Raw genomic sequence first — 15316 nt, forward strand, 5'->3', positions numbered from 1 at the left:
GTGAGGCATCACTGGCTAATCACAGAGAACAAGAAGCACTTGATAATTATAGTCTAGAAATTGTTCTTGACCTTGACCTGACCTTCCTAAAATACAGCAAAATGTTTAGTTGCTTTGGGGTTGGAAGTAATTCATCCAAAAAAAAAAAAAAAACACCCTCTTCAGTGTGTTTTAATAAATTATAAAGCACATCAGATGTTTGCACATTTGTAATGAACTACTTTAGTCCTAATATTCATAATATTCCAAGTTTGAAACACTTTACTTAGAAACATGCAATGTACACTACCGTTCAAAAGTTTGGGGTCACCCAGACAATTTTGTGTTTTCCATGAAACGTCACACTTTTATTTACCACCATAAGTTGTAAAATGAATAGAAAATATAGTCGAGACATTTTTCTGGCCATTTTGAGCATTTAATCGACCCCACAAATGTGATGCTCCAGAAACTCAATCTGCTCAAAGGAAGGTCAGTTTTATAGCTTCTCTAAAGAGCTCAACTGTTTTCAGCTGTGCTAACATGATTGTACAAGGGTTTTCTAATCATCCATTAGCCTTCTGAGGCAATGAGCAAACACATTGTACCATTAGAACACTGGAGTGAGAGTTGCTGGAAATGGGCCTCTATACACCTATGGAGATATTGCACCAAAAACCAGACATTTGCAGCTAGAATAGTCATTTACCACATTAGCAATGTATAGAGTGCATTTCTGATTAGTTGAAAGTGATCTTCATTGAAAAGAACAGTGCTTTTCTTTCAAAAATAAGGACATTTCAAAGTGACCCCAAACTTTTGAACGGTAGTGTAGTTAAGGTTTTTGATGTTACATTTATCATCATAGGATTTTTAAAAATATTTTTGTACCGAGTGAGGACTCTGGAGATGTAGTCATCCAGAGAGGGATCCACTGCACCAGGCATTAGGAGCCTGCAGCGCACCTGACGACAATCCGTCACAGAAACAAGCACTAGACACCAATAAAGAGAAGAGAATACACAGGACATGAAGAAGCTGGAAAATCAAAGTGGTGTGTAAACCAAACTGTGAAATATTGAAATCGACAGCTTTCGTCCACTCCAACAGACATTAAGTAAGCACATACAAACAGCCAGAGTCTCGCTGTCCAGGAAACTGAAGGTCACAGAAAAGCTGCAGTCAGACTCGGGTAAGATTTCACCGCTAAGTTCACACACTAACCCTGCCATAAAGACATTCACAGGTTCAGGCACAAATTCTACATCATATATTCAGCGAGTTTCTACATGTATGACTAAAACGGTACCTGGCTGGTGCTGAAGGCTGGTGATGCAGCTCAACAGGAGGGTGTTGATAGCAGATTGATAGCGGAGGACGTCCAATAAGGCAGGTACATGAGCAGGATGAGTGAAAGGAACAGTGTGAATTAGGGATCCTTTCCAAAGGTCACACTTCCACTCAGCGTCATCGAACAAATAGCTGTGAAACTCAGCATCTGGCAAAGACTAAAAGCAATGTCCAAATCCAAGTTACACACACTGCAGCTGCATATGACGAGTTTGTAGTTTATACGATTTTATTTATACAGATGTCCAGGTGATTCAATTTTCCATTTTTAATGAGACAAGGTGTCTGGAGTTGTGAATGTAAAAGACGTCGCACTACTCGTTTGAGAGGCTTCATCGACTGCGGTGGGAAATTCCATGGCAAATTAAACCTGTGTGTTATTCACACGTAAAATTCGTTAGGGTCACATGACTCTCATTGCACTTTGATGGCATCATGGCATAGATATCCACAGTCACTGGATATGAGCAATCGCGTGCTCTGTTGGCTACTGTACTACTAGGATATCAGCTCATATACCGTGAGTAGAGAAAAACAAAAAACGGTGGAGTGTATTGCTGAACCAACCGAGGATGAAATAAAAACTACTCGAAAACAAAACCCCCAAAATTATCAAGTATTTAAAAGAAACAAAAATAGCTAAAATAGTATAATTCGTCCCCCACACTCCAGCCCAGTTTGTGGCGATGATGCATCTTTAAGCCAGTTTGCCAACCACCCCAAAATAAAAAAATAAAAAAAAAAACCCTGAAGAACCCCCCCGCCCAAAATAAATCAATAAAAGAAAGCAACAAAATAGGGGCGGCACGGTGGTGTAGTGGTTAGCGCTGTCGCCTCACAGCAAGAAGGTCTGGGTTTGAGCCCCGTGGCCGGCGAGGGCCTTTCTGTGTGGAGTTTGCATGTTCTCCCCGTGTGCGCATGGGTTTCCTCCGGGTGCTCCGGTTTCCCCCACAGTCCAAAGACATGCAGGTTAGGTTAACTGGTGACTCTAAATTGACCGTAGGTGTGAATGTGAGTGTGAATGGTTGTCTGTGTCTATGTGTCAGCCCTGTGATGACCTGGCGACTTGTCCAGGGTGTACCCCGCCTTTCGCCCATAGTCAGCTAGGATAGGCTCCAGCTCGCCTGCAACCCTGTAGAAGGATAAAGCGGCTAGAGATAATGAGATGAGACGAAAGCAACAAAATATGGAAAGAAAGTATTTGATGGTAAGAAAGCATCTTTTTTTCTTCAAGAATTATAGCATTTTTCACAAATCGCTTGTGTCATTTCACCTGTTTCAATTCTAAGCGGAAATGATTTTGTTGGATGTTTTGTATAAAGTTTTTATTTCTTAAATTTGGAAAAAATAAAAATGCTCTGTTTCTCAAAATCCAGTGAATGTGGATAGAATGAAACAGTTATTCCACTCAATCTTGTTGTACATGGATTATGGCTGAGTGACTCTGCTACGTGCCTCATCAACTATCAGCTCATGTACGACTCAATTTCATGGAATAACGTAAATATACACACTTTTTCCATATTAGTTTTTTTTTTATATACATACACACACATATACAGGCGGCACGGTGGTGTAGTGGTTAGCGCTGTCGCCTCACAGCAATAAGGTCCGGGTTCGAGCCCCGTGGCTGGCAAGGGCCTTTCTGTGCGGAGTTTGCATGTTCTCCCCGTGTCCGCGTGGGTTTCCTCCGGGTGCTCCGGTTTCCCCCACAGTCCAAAAACACATATACACACACACACGTGTGTGTGTGTGTGAGAGAGATAGGAAAACTCCAGGCTTCCATCCATCCATTATCTCTAGCCGCTTTATCCTGTTCTACAGGGTCACAGGCAAGCTGGAGCCTATGCCAGCTGACTACGGGCGAAAGGCGGGGTACACCCTGGACAAGTTGCCAGGTCATCACAGGGCTGACACATAGACACAGACAACCATTCACACTCACATTCACACCTACGGTCAATTTAGAGTCACCAGTTAACCTAACCTGCATGTCTTTGGACTGTGGGGGAAACCGGAGCACCCGGAGGGAACCCACGCAGACACGGGGAGAACATGCAAACTCCGCACAGAAAGGCTCTCGCCAGCCACGGGGCTCGAACCCGGACCTTCTTGCTGTGAGGCGACAGCGCTAACCACTACACCACTGTGCCACCCTACAAGCTTCCCTGAACTGAAATATATCCCAAGCACAACTGGTCTGCTCAGGTTAAACCCCAAAAGGGAGAAAACTGCTTTTAAACATTCTCGTCCAATTTAACTTAAAGATATCTCTCTTTCCTTTCCTATAACCTAATCTACTGATGGAAAAACAAAATTACTGTACTACCAAATGTTTTTGTTTAAGAATTACAAGTTTACAACGAGAAAGGAGTTCTCACTCTGATAATGCCTTGGTCTCATCAGACGTTACATTCAGCATTTAAACAAACATGGACTGGGAAATCATCTCCGATTCCTTCACTCAGTCTTGTTTAGTTGACGTCTCGTATCTTTTTATTCGAACATTTAAACATTTCTGACTTCTCTACATTGTTTTGGTGAAAGATATGTATTGAGATAATCACAAAACATATTTTTGAAGGGAACCACCCCAAGGAACAAAAAAAAAAAAAAAAGTCAAAACTTGTTTTTCATCCAAAATTCAGCCAGAAATATTTGACAGGTTCCCCCAGACCATCACACACTGGATGTTGAGAATATGAGACTATAATAGCATTGATAATGTTCTTTACGTTGAAGTAGCGCTTTGACAAATGTACATAATATTCAATAGAAGTAATACAGTACTGTCTTGTTTTACATACCACAAGAAAGTGCACATCTTTTCCATCACTTGGTCTCTTGTCCTCCAGAGCAATGGACTGGAGCAACTGGAAAAGTGGCTCCCCCTGCAGGTCAGCATCTGGGGGAATGTCTAGGGAAGATTGTTCCCGATCACTGTTAGCATCCTTGAGGACACCTTCAATGACATGATGTATGCCAAAGCATTTTTTCCCTCTGCAACTATAGTTTAAGCTTTAACCAGAGTGTATCAGTCTAACCAAACACCATTTCGTCCTGTAGTGCTGTTAGAGACGTTCTGAGAGAGATCCGTGACCTGTTATTTGGCTCATCTTGTGGATGAAGGAGCTGAGCATGGGCACTGGGGGCTTGAGTTTGAGAAGGAAGAAGGCTGGCAGGAACTCGGAGCACGTTTCAGACAGCGGGATGAAAGCAGGAAGCCTGAAAAATATTCAACACATGAAATATAATTTATTTAAATCCATTACAGATTGACAGACAGCAAGAGCAGGTTTTTTTTTTTTTTTTTTAAGATGCCCTTGTCTACTTTCCCTCCAGACTTAGGAGCATGCAAGACCAACAGCAAGCAGTGAATTTAATAGAAATGAACATTTGGTCTTAATAATAAGCACAATGATGCAATTAATGATTTTTTTAAATTGATCTCTTTATTTATTTATACCTATAATAAAGTATTTTAAATGCTCTACACTGATAAACAGCTTTATTTACCAATTCTTTGTGATCCAAAAATGTAATTGCTTCATTATCAGATGATTTCTGGGCGAGTTCTGCTCCCAAAGTCGACACTGCATACCTTGGCCCTCCAAGGTGTCATCTAACAAACTTAATTCGAGCTAATATAAGAAAGGAACGACCTAGTAGTTTCACCTAAGGGGAAATCGGTGAGGGCAAGTCACTAAGGCCATTTTTTAAAACAGTAGCGAAAGAAGAAGAAGCCTTTTATTTGGTCACATGTACACTTGAGCACAGTGAAGTTCTTCCTCTGCATTAAACCCATCTGAAACAGTGAACACACACATGAGCAATGAGCGCACACAAATACCCAGAGCAGTGGGCAGCTATGCTACAGCACCCAGGGAGCAGTTGGGGGTTAGATGCCTTGCTCAAGGGCACTTTAGCCATGATATGGAGGCAGAGGAAAGTGCTGTTCATTCACTCAACTCCCCTCACATTTTTCCTGCTTGTCCCGGGAATCAATAACAAAGATGCTTATTAACTACTGTTCCTGGGATAGGATCCATATTCACTGACTGACTGAATGGGATTTTAACTAATGAGCATCTTTGTTATTCAGCCACAATTATTTCAAAAGTATCTGCATGCTAGTTCAATGTCAGGTAGTTAATTTTAATCTTAAATTTACCCATACCCCAGTCCCATATGACTTATAGTGGTGCTTGAAAGTTTGTGAACCCTTTAGAATTTTCTATATTTCTGCATAAATATGACCTAAAACAATCAGATTTTCACACAAGTCCTAAAAGTAGATAAAGAGAGCCCAGTTAAACAAATGAGACAAAAATATTATACTTGGTCATCTGCAGTTTGCTAAAGATCACGTGGACAAGCCAGAAGGCTATTGGAAAAACGTTTTGTGGATGGATGAGAGCAAAATAGAACTTTTTGGTTTAAATGAGAAGCGTTATGTTTGGAGAAAGGAAAACACTGCATTCCAGCATAAGACCCTTATCCCATCTGTGAAACATGGTGGTGGTAGTATCATGGCCTGGACCCGTTTTGCTGCATCTGGGCCAGGACGGCTTGCCATCATTGATGGAACAATGAATTCTGAATTATACCAGAGAATTCTAAAGGAAAATGTCAGGACATCTGTCCATGAACTGAATCTCAAGAGAAGGTGGGTCATGCAGCAAGACAACGACCCTAAGCACACAAGTCATTCTACCAAAGAATGGTTAAAGAAGAATAAAGTTAATGTTTTGGAATGGCCAAGTCAAAGTCCTGACCTTAATCCAATCGAAATGTTGTGGAAGGACCTGAAGCGAGCAGTTCACGTGAGGAAACCCACCGACATCCCAGAGTTGAAGCTGTTCTGTATGGAGGAATGGGCTAAAATTCCTCCAAGCCGGTGTGCAGGACTGATCAACAGTTACCGCAAACGTTTAGTTGCAGTTATTGCTGCACAAGGGGGTCACACCAGATACTGAAAGCAAAGGTTCACATACTTTTGCCACTCACAGATATGTAATATTGGATCATTTTCCTCAATAAATAAATGACCAAGTATAATATTTTTGTCTCATTTGTTTAACTGGGTTCTCTTTATCTACTTTTAGCACTTGTGTGAAAATCTGATGTTGTTTTAGGTTATATTTATGCAAAACAAAACAAAACCCCAGTCCGTGTTACTGAATTAACCAAAGGCGAAATAAAAACTCGATTCTAAAAACTCTATTCATAAACAAAACTCCAAAAAATATAAAAAGCAACAAAATATGGAAAGATGGCAAGAACACATCTAGTCCGGGAGCCAAAGGCCGAAATTTGGCTGAACCTGGCTTCGTCGGTTAAAGTTTTTTTTTTTGCTGTTTGTTGTTGTCCAAGGTCTACTCATTAAGATAAGAGAGGGTGCCCGGTGATATCCCTTGGGCAATTCCGGATATTGGCCCTTTATTGTTGGATGTGCTGCAGTCATAGCCTAAATTCTGACATTTTGACATTCTTCACTTTATGTTCACCAAAGTCTATATATCATACTTATTTTTGTGTTTGTTAACATAATAGGATGAGTTTAAGGCCTGGGGGTGGGGTTCCAGCCATGGTTGGGGGGTGTGGCCATGCAATTGGGGGCGGGGCTTATACCAAAAAGCCCTTTATTACTCTATTACTTTGGTTGTTAATGCGAGCCTTAAATTATTAGGCATACACTCCATTGTCATCCTTGTGTTTACTTCTGCAGGGGCATATGAGGGACACAATTAGCTAATTCAAGCCAACTTGTGTAGCTATCTTGCTAACTCTGTCAATCACACTGCCCCCAAAAGATCACAGCACGCATAAGCTAAGCAGAGAAACTATTTGACTGTAATCATGAAAGAGCAGTGACATGTACTCACTGCTCACCAGTGAACTAGACCCATAGTTTCACAACACTGGCTAGCACACCCAACTCTCACCTAGTAAATGCTAGTCACTGATTTTTTTAAGCTAATACATTAAGCTAATAGATTGCTTATTTTAACGATATTGACTGTTGAAATAGTAATGTCCCTGGTTCCCTAGTAAAATTCAGGGCATTGTCCCCGATTATCATCTCAAAAGTCTGTTAACCTTACCCTCACCCCCACTCCAAACCACACTGCTTGTGGACTGAGAGTCATGTGCACTAGCCAGTCCACTGACTAGCACGACTTTTAAAACGTTGGGCAGTAAGGTTTCCTTAAGCTAATACATTAAGCTAATAGATTGCTTATTTTTACGATATTGAATGTTGAAATAGTAATGTTCCTGGTTCCCTAGTAAAATTCAGGGCATTGTCCCCGGTTCACCCCCACTCCAAACCACACTGCTCTTCCACTGACTAGCACGACTTTTAAAACGTTGGGGAGTAAGGTTTACTTAACATTCTCCTCTGTACTAGCTGGCATCCAGTACATAAGCATATTTTTACAGACACTAAGCAATGGCAAAGGGTTTGGAGGTTTTTTTTTTTTTTTCATCTGAACTCTTAGTTCTTTCCCTAAATAGTTTTTGTGTTTTGTGTGTGTTTGCATACTGTATGTAATTATTTTACATAATTATTGCTCATTAGTGTGTGTGCATGTGTACGTGTGTGCGTGTGCATGCATGCATGCACGTACATGCTTTATGTACTATAGTTCTTGTATCAAAATTGTTAATTTTGCAAATTTATGAAAGGGTCAATTACACGTTTGACTAATTTGAATGACAGTAAAGCGTGAATACTGTACAGCCAATTTGGTTAATTGAAAATCAGTATCTTTTGCTATTCTTGTGTGTGTGCGCGCATGCTGTATATGCCATTTTGCATGCTTGATATATTGCATACTGTAGTTTTACATAGTGGATCACTGGTGTGAGTGTATATGCATGCTGTATATAGTTCTATTGCATGCTGTTATATAGTTCTTTTACATAGTGGATCACTGGTGTGAATGTATATGCATGCTGTATATATTTCTATTTCATGCTGTATATACAGTAGTTCTTTTACATAGTGGATCACTGGTGTGAATGTATATGCATGCTGTATATATTTCTATTTCATGCTGTATATACAGTAGTTCTTTTACATAGTGGATCACTGGTGTGAGTGTATGCATGCTGTATATAGTTCTATTGCATGCTGTAGTTCTTTTACATAGTGGATCACTGGTGTGAGTGTATGCATGCTGTATATAGTTCTATTGCATGCTGTAGTTCTTTTACATAGTGGATCACTGGTGTGAGTGTATGCATGCTGTATATAGTTCTATTGCATGCTGTAGTTCTTTTACATAGTGGATCACTGGTGTGAGTGTATACATGCTGTATATAGTTCGTTTACATAGTGGATCATTGGTGTGAGTGTATGCATGCTGTATATAGTTCTTTTACACAGTTATCGGTCATTAGTGTGTGTGTGTGTGTGTGTGTGTGTGTGTGTGTGTGTGTGTGTGCATGCTGTATATAGTTCTTTTGTATGCTGTATAGTTCTTACATAGATATTGATCATTATTTTGTATTAACTGTAGAGTTTATGTAATACTTGTATAAAAATCGCTAATTTGGAAAAGTTATGAAAGGGTTAATTAATCCACATTTGATGTATTTGAATGACAAATATAGAGAAAAATGTGAATACCTATCAGATACAGCCAACTTGGTGCATTTAATATCAGTATTTACACTGATATTATTTTTTTTGTATTTTCTTCCATTATTTGGGCATATAGGGCATTAAAGGGTTAATATATTAAATTGCCCAAGAGATATCACCGGGCACCCTCTTAAATCTTGAAGAGCTACCTCAAATCTATAAGATAAAGCAAAAAAAAAAAACTTTAACCAAAAATTCCGGGTCCGACCCCATGGCTCCCGGACTAATCTTTTATTTTTCAAAAATTATTATTATCGCATTTTCCAGAAATTTCTCCTGTGATTTCACCGGTTTGTTTACACTCCAAGTGGAAATGGTTTTGTCGGACGTTTTGTATAAAGTTTTTATTTATCAAATTTGTAAAAAAAAAAAAAACAACAACAACAACAAAAAAAAAAAAAAAAAAAAAAAAAAAAAAAAACACCTCGGGGGCATCATAGCTCAGCTGGCTAAGGCGCCATACCATAAATCCGGGGACCCGGGTTCGATTCCGACCCGAGGTCATTTCCCGATCCCTCCCCATCTCTCTCTCCCGCTCATTTCCTGTCTCTACACTGTCCTATCCAATAAAGGTGAAAAAAAGCCCCAAAAAAATCTTTATTAAAAAAAAAAAAAAAACACCTCCATTTCTCAAAATCCAGTGAATGTGGATAGAATAAAACCGTTATTCCACTCAATCTTGTCGTACATGGCTTATAGCCAACTCAACGCTACGCGCCTCGTCGGTTATCAGCTCATGTACGACTCGATTTCGTGGAATAACCGTTTAATATATACACCCTTAAAAATCTATACCATGTAAATCTGTTTTAAAATAGTCTTAAATTCAGTCAACCATTCATTTGCAAAATATAATTTCAAAAACTCATTTGGACCTTAAGAACCCACAGACATCCCAAACTCAGGAGTCCTAGATCTCACAACGCACCCTAGAGAGTCCAGTTGAGGTTGTGTAGGAATCAGAGACTCCATCTGCAACCTGTGTGTAGTGGCACTGGCACCTACCACCACCACAGCAGTCTGGCTCCAGTTGCCCTGTCCTGCCCCAGGAAAAATTAATCAGGCAAGAATCCAAATTCCGGAAACTCATTAGGAGCACTATATATTGGTTTAAACTCCTATAAAACGCACTTGTGGTTAGTATCTCTGCTAGGTCTTACAACTCATTAGAGCCATGAATAAGTAGAGGATTGTCTTGACGTACCTGGATGTAACCTGTCCATCAGAGCATCTGAGGGGCTGATGTAGTACTCAACACTCATTGGGCTTCCTGGTACGAAAGGTATACTATTATATTCCATATTGACATCCACTCATCACCAACAGTATTGATGACACTGGAACTTTACCTTCTCTGCTAGGTGTAATCCTCCCGATTCTGCCATTCAGAACCATATCAATATAAACATCACTCTCTATCGAATGCCTATAAATTAAACAGATTTTTTTTCTTTTTTACTCTGGTAAGGAACGACACCACATTTCATCTGATATACTAAAATATTTCAGTCCTCACACCTTGGTAAGTTGGAGATTTTTACTAGGTCTTTCTGCATGTGCTGAAGGGAGGTGTACACTTTTAGCTTGGGACCACTGCAGGATAAAAACACAACTTATATAAAAACAAATCAATAAACTGGTGTTATTAATCCATGCTTGGTGAAGTCATACCCATCGCCTGGTAGGTTGTAGAGAGAAGCAAGGTCATCCATCCTGAGTGAGAATTCTTTAAATTTCTTCATCCTACATTGGTGTGTTAAAAAAAAAAAAAAAAAAGTCAGTATACAAAATCACTGACCACGTTATTCGGAACACCTGTTAATTCAGGCAGTTATCCAAACAGCCAATCATGTGGTGGGAGTGCGATGCATAACATCCTGCAGATACAGGTCAGTTCATGTTCACATCAAACATCAGGATATTGGAAAAGAATGTGATCTTGTTCACTTTGACGGAGCTTCTGGGATTTTCATGCAAAGTTTTACACAGAAACATGCAAAAAAAAACAAAAAAAAAACCCACCATAACACACACGCAGTATGTATACTGTTCCTACTTATTCAGGTGACATTGGGCATACCTAACAACCTGTGTTTTCTCTCTCTTCCCCCCCCCCAAATCTGTCCCTCTGAGTTACATGTCGGTCCTGGGATCGAGATGCTGACCTCTTCTGCTCCTCAGACCTGTCTGATCCATCCTGGTGCCCTGTGTCTAGTACCCCTTTTCCACCAAATCAGTTCCAGGGCTGGTTCGGGGCCAGTGCTGGTACTGGTTCACAACTCGTTCAACTTGCGAACCAGCTGAGAACCAGTTTGCTTTTCCATAGCTCGGGGTGCTAAGGGGAGCCACGTCATTACGTCACTGTATATGTCAGTTACGTCGCTGCGTTTGCATAAACCTTGGCGCGAACATCGAAGCAACAACAACACGGAGAAGAAGAAGAAGCAGCAGCAACAACAACAATAATGGATGACTGCTGCTGTACTGCATCCATGATATCTCGTCGCTTATTTAAAAATGGCGCCCTCTCGTGGTCTTGCTATTGTTATTGGTCTTAACAACTCCGCCCCCCCGCTGACATAAGCAGTTCTTTCCTCTAGCCCAGCAAAGAGCTGGTGCTACCCTGGAACCGTTTTTTCTGGCCCAGAGCCAGTTCTTTGTCAGTGGAAACAGAAAACCTGGTTCCAAACTAAGCACTGGCCCCAAACCAGCCCTGGAACTGATTTGGTGGAAAAGGGGTATAGTTGGAGTCTCATCACATCGCTCCTGTGGAGGGCATGTGGACAGTTTGGGGTCGCGCCTGGAGGACGCTCTGGACATTTGCAGTGGTGTTTTTGTGGCTGGGGACTGCAGTTGACTTGCTGACTTTGGGACTGCAGTTGGCGTGAACGGTTTTGCGCTCGGGTTTCTGTCGGTGGGAGGTTTATAGCATCAACGAAGCTGACTTTATGTTAGGACTGTTAATGTTATAGTCATGTTGTCTGTTGTTGCCCAAATGAGGGTGGGTTCCCTTTTGAGTCTGGTTCCTCTTGAGGTTTCTTCCTCATGTCGTCTGAGGGAGTTTTTCCTTGCCACCGTCGCCACAGGCTTGCTCATTGGGGATAGATTAGGGATAAAATTAGATCATATTTTAAGTCGTTCAAATTCCGTAAACCTGCTTTGCAACAATGTTTACTGTCAAAAGCGCTATACAAATAAACTTGACTTGACACCATCCTGTGTGTGGAGGGTCTGCAGGCAAAAACACTTTGTTGATGAGAAAGGTGACAAGAAAACAGCCAGTCTGGTTCTAGCTGACAGGAAGGCGACACCAACTCAACCAAGACGGCATGGTCATCACTATCCCCTGCCACAAACATTTTATGAAGACCTCTTAACACTTGCGCCCTTATAAGCCCATCGCTTTAATACTGACTTGTGATGTTGTAAGTGCTAGGACACCTTCATAAAACGCTACCCAGCTTTTTTCAGTAGTGTAAGCATGCAAAGTTTCGTTGATGTACTGTAGTTTCTGAGAAAACTTGTCCAGATTGAGTCCGCTTCTACAAAGTCCAATAACGAAAATCAAGGGCTATAACTGAAAATAATAATTAACCGTAAAAGATTTTCAAACTCAACTTAGATCATGAATAGTAGTATGAGCACGCAAAGTTTCATTGACGTAGCTTATGTAGTTTCTGAGAAAACTTGTCCAGATTGAAACAGACAGATGGACGGACGGACTCCATTCCTATACCCCACTGCGCACTTCGTGGTAGGGGATAATAATTACTCTTTACAAATGTGATGAGCAGAAAAGTATCTCATAATGCACAACACACCGGACCTTGAGGTAGATGGGCTACAACAGCGGAAGACCACGTTGGATTCCACTCGTTAGCCAAAAAGAAGAATCTGAGGCTAGATTGGGCAAAGACTTATTTGTAAGTCACACTTGGAAGATGGTTTACACTCAGCACAAAATGTTTATTGTTCTTAACTATTAGGTGACATCGGGCATCCCAAACAACCTGTGTTTTCTCTCTGTCTCCCCCCGTCTGTCTCTCTCTGTCGAGGTACATGTCGATCCTGAGACACCAGTGATGCTGATCTCTTCCGCTCTTCAGACCCGCCTGATCCATCCTGATGCCCTACTTCTGGCTGGAGTCTCATCACATCGCTCCTGTAGAGGACGGCCCCGTATGAACAGTCGAAAGTCACACCTGGAAGACGGCTCTGGACACTTACAGTTTTGCTATGACGACTACGGACTTCAGTTAACTTGCTAAATTTAGGACCGCGGTTGTCACGAACAGTTTTGCACTCAAGTCTCCATCAATGAACAGTTTATAACTTCAACAAAACAGACTTCATGTTAAAACTATAATGAATTTCCTGGTGATGCAGTTATACTTTGTGACTATATAGAACACAGTTATAGAAGCAAGTTATTTATAATCACGCTATCTGCTTTCACCCAGATGAGGATGGGTTCCCCTTTCGAGTCTGGTTCCAATCAAGGTTTCTTCTTCATGTTGTCTCGGAGTTTTTCCTTGCCACCGTCACCACAGGCTTTCTCGCTGGGGATAAAATTAGCTCATATGTTTAAAGTGTAATTTTCTGTAAAGCCGCTTTGTGACAATGTCCGTTGTTAAAAGCGCGATACAAATAAACTGACTTGACTTCGTAAAACTAGATGGGTAAAATGGGAAAACATTGGTGAAAAGAGACCAGGAACTCTTCAACTGTCCAGTTTCAGTGAGCTTAACTGGATAATTGCCTGAATGAGCAGGTGTACAGGTATTCCTTTTAAAGTGGCTGGTGACTGTGTCAATATAGATATGAAAAAGCTTAAAACAAAAATCAGCATTTTGTTTACAGGGTTAAATTTATGCAGTAACGTCTTACCTTAGCAATTCACAAAGTGCTGCATTTGACTAAAACAGACAAAATGAGCAATTGGTCAAACACCAGGAACAAGTGACTGACTCCTCTGAACACATCTGCATTCTTCATACCTCAGGAGCTTCTCCATGCTGAGCGACTTTCACATCCTCAACCTCTCCCCCAGGCAGCAGCAGCACCTCCACATAGAACGGATCGGCTGTCAGATAGCACGCAGTCTCGGTGGGACTCAAGTGGGAGCCCAGTCTACAGAGGTCAGACGTTCAACATGTACACATGTTGGCTTGAGGGTTCGGTTTTTCCTCATTGTTTCACTTAGTATACGAAGACATTTTTATGACCTCTACAGGACTACTCGCATCCTAATTCAAGGCAGGCTTACAATGACTTATCACAAGTCATATTACTCGGATACAGTGTAGATGTGGTTAGAGATAACGTTGACATCATATGCAGAGGGCTATGTCTCTTGTGAATAAAAACAGAGTGAACTTGTAAAGGAAGGCTAAAAGGGAAAGTTTGCATTTTTAAAGGCCTGGGACACAAACAGAGTGGGAGCGGTAATTTTAGTAATTTGATTTGATTTTGAGTCATTTAATTTTTGTGGGGGGGAGGGATTGACTATAATATAGCTCGATGTGTTGGGCAGAGGTAAGTATAAATACGGCCAGAGATGGACAGAGAGGAGAGAGAGATTGTTGCTTGTAATATGGAAAACCCTAGATTCAGTCATCGTGCACACTCCTGGTGTGAGGAGGTCGATATTGAATATAAGGATATCCATAACAAATTTAGGCAAGCATTAGAAGCCACTATTCCACACTTTCCTATAGTCTCTCTCCCTTTGTTGCCCGCCCGCTCACCCCAACGGTCTCTCTCGCTCCGCCACCTGCCCGCCCGAACGGACCCTCGCTCCGCCATCCGCCCTAACTGTCTCTCTCGCTCCGCCACCCATCCACTCGCCCCAACCGTCTCTCTCGCTCCGCCGCCCATCCGCCCGCCCGCTCACCCCAACGGTCTCTCTTGCTCCGCCACCCACCCGCCCAAACGGACCCTCACTCCGCCATCCACCCCAACCGTCTCTCTCGCTCCGTCGCCCACCCGCCCCAACCGTCTCTCTCACTCCGCCGCCCATCCGCCCGCCCCAGCAGACTCTCGCTCCGCCGCCCATCCGCCTGCCCGCCCGCTCACCCCAACGGTCTCTCTCGCTCCGCCACCCACCCGCCCGAACAGACCCTCGCTCTGCCATCCACCCCAACCGTCTCTCTCGCTCCGCCGCCCACCCGCCCCAACCGTCTCTCTCGCTCCGCCGCCCATCCGCCCGCCCCAGCAGACTCTCGCTCCGCCGCCCATACACCCGCCCCAGCAGACTCTCGCTCCGCCGCCCATCCGCAGCAGACTCTCGCTCCGCCACCCCGCCCGCCTGAACGGACCCTCGCTCCGCAATCCACCCCA

General features: G+C 42.2%; 1 protein-coding gene across 1 annotated transcript in view; it reads right to left on the reverse strand.

The window, feature by feature from the left end:
• zgc:111976 (mediator of RNA polymerase II transcription subunit 1-like) overlaps positions 1 to 15316 on the reverse strand; it is a 31305-nt gene that overhangs the window by 4816 nt on the left and 11173 nt on the right. The window contains exons 5-16 of the mRNA XM_060920854.1: positions 13975 to 14107; positions 13865 to 13893; positions 10649 to 10720; positions 10496 to 10570; positions 10327 to 10403; positions 10182 to 10247; positions 9906 to 10017; positions 4430 to 4554; positions 4137 to 4291; positions 1289 to 1487; positions 1109 to 1204; positions 871 to 973 (exon numbers count right to left, since the gene is read on the reverse strand). Coding sequence (XP_060776837.1) covers positions 871 to 973; positions 1109 to 1204; positions 1289 to 1487; positions 4137 to 4291; positions 4430 to 4554; positions 9906 to 10017; positions 10182 to 10247; positions 10327 to 10403; positions 10496 to 10570; positions 10649 to 10720; positions 13865 to 13893; positions 13975 to 14107 — 1242 coding nt within the window. The remainder of the gene's footprint in view (positions 1 to 870; positions 974 to 1108; positions 1205 to 1288; positions 1488 to 4136; positions 4292 to 4429; positions 4555 to 9905; positions 10018 to 10181; positions 10248 to 10326; positions 10404 to 10495; positions 10571 to 10648; positions 10721 to 13864; positions 13894 to 13974; positions 14108 to 15316) is intronic.

This window comes from Neoarius graeffei, chromosome 5 (genome assembly GCF_027579695.1).
Source record: "Neoarius graeffei isolate fNeoGra1 chromosome 5, fNeoGra1.pri, whole genome shotgun sequence".
Taxonomy (NCBI): domain Eukaryota; kingdom Metazoa; phylum Chordata; class Actinopteri; order Siluriformes; family Ariidae; genus Neoarius; species Neoarius graeffei.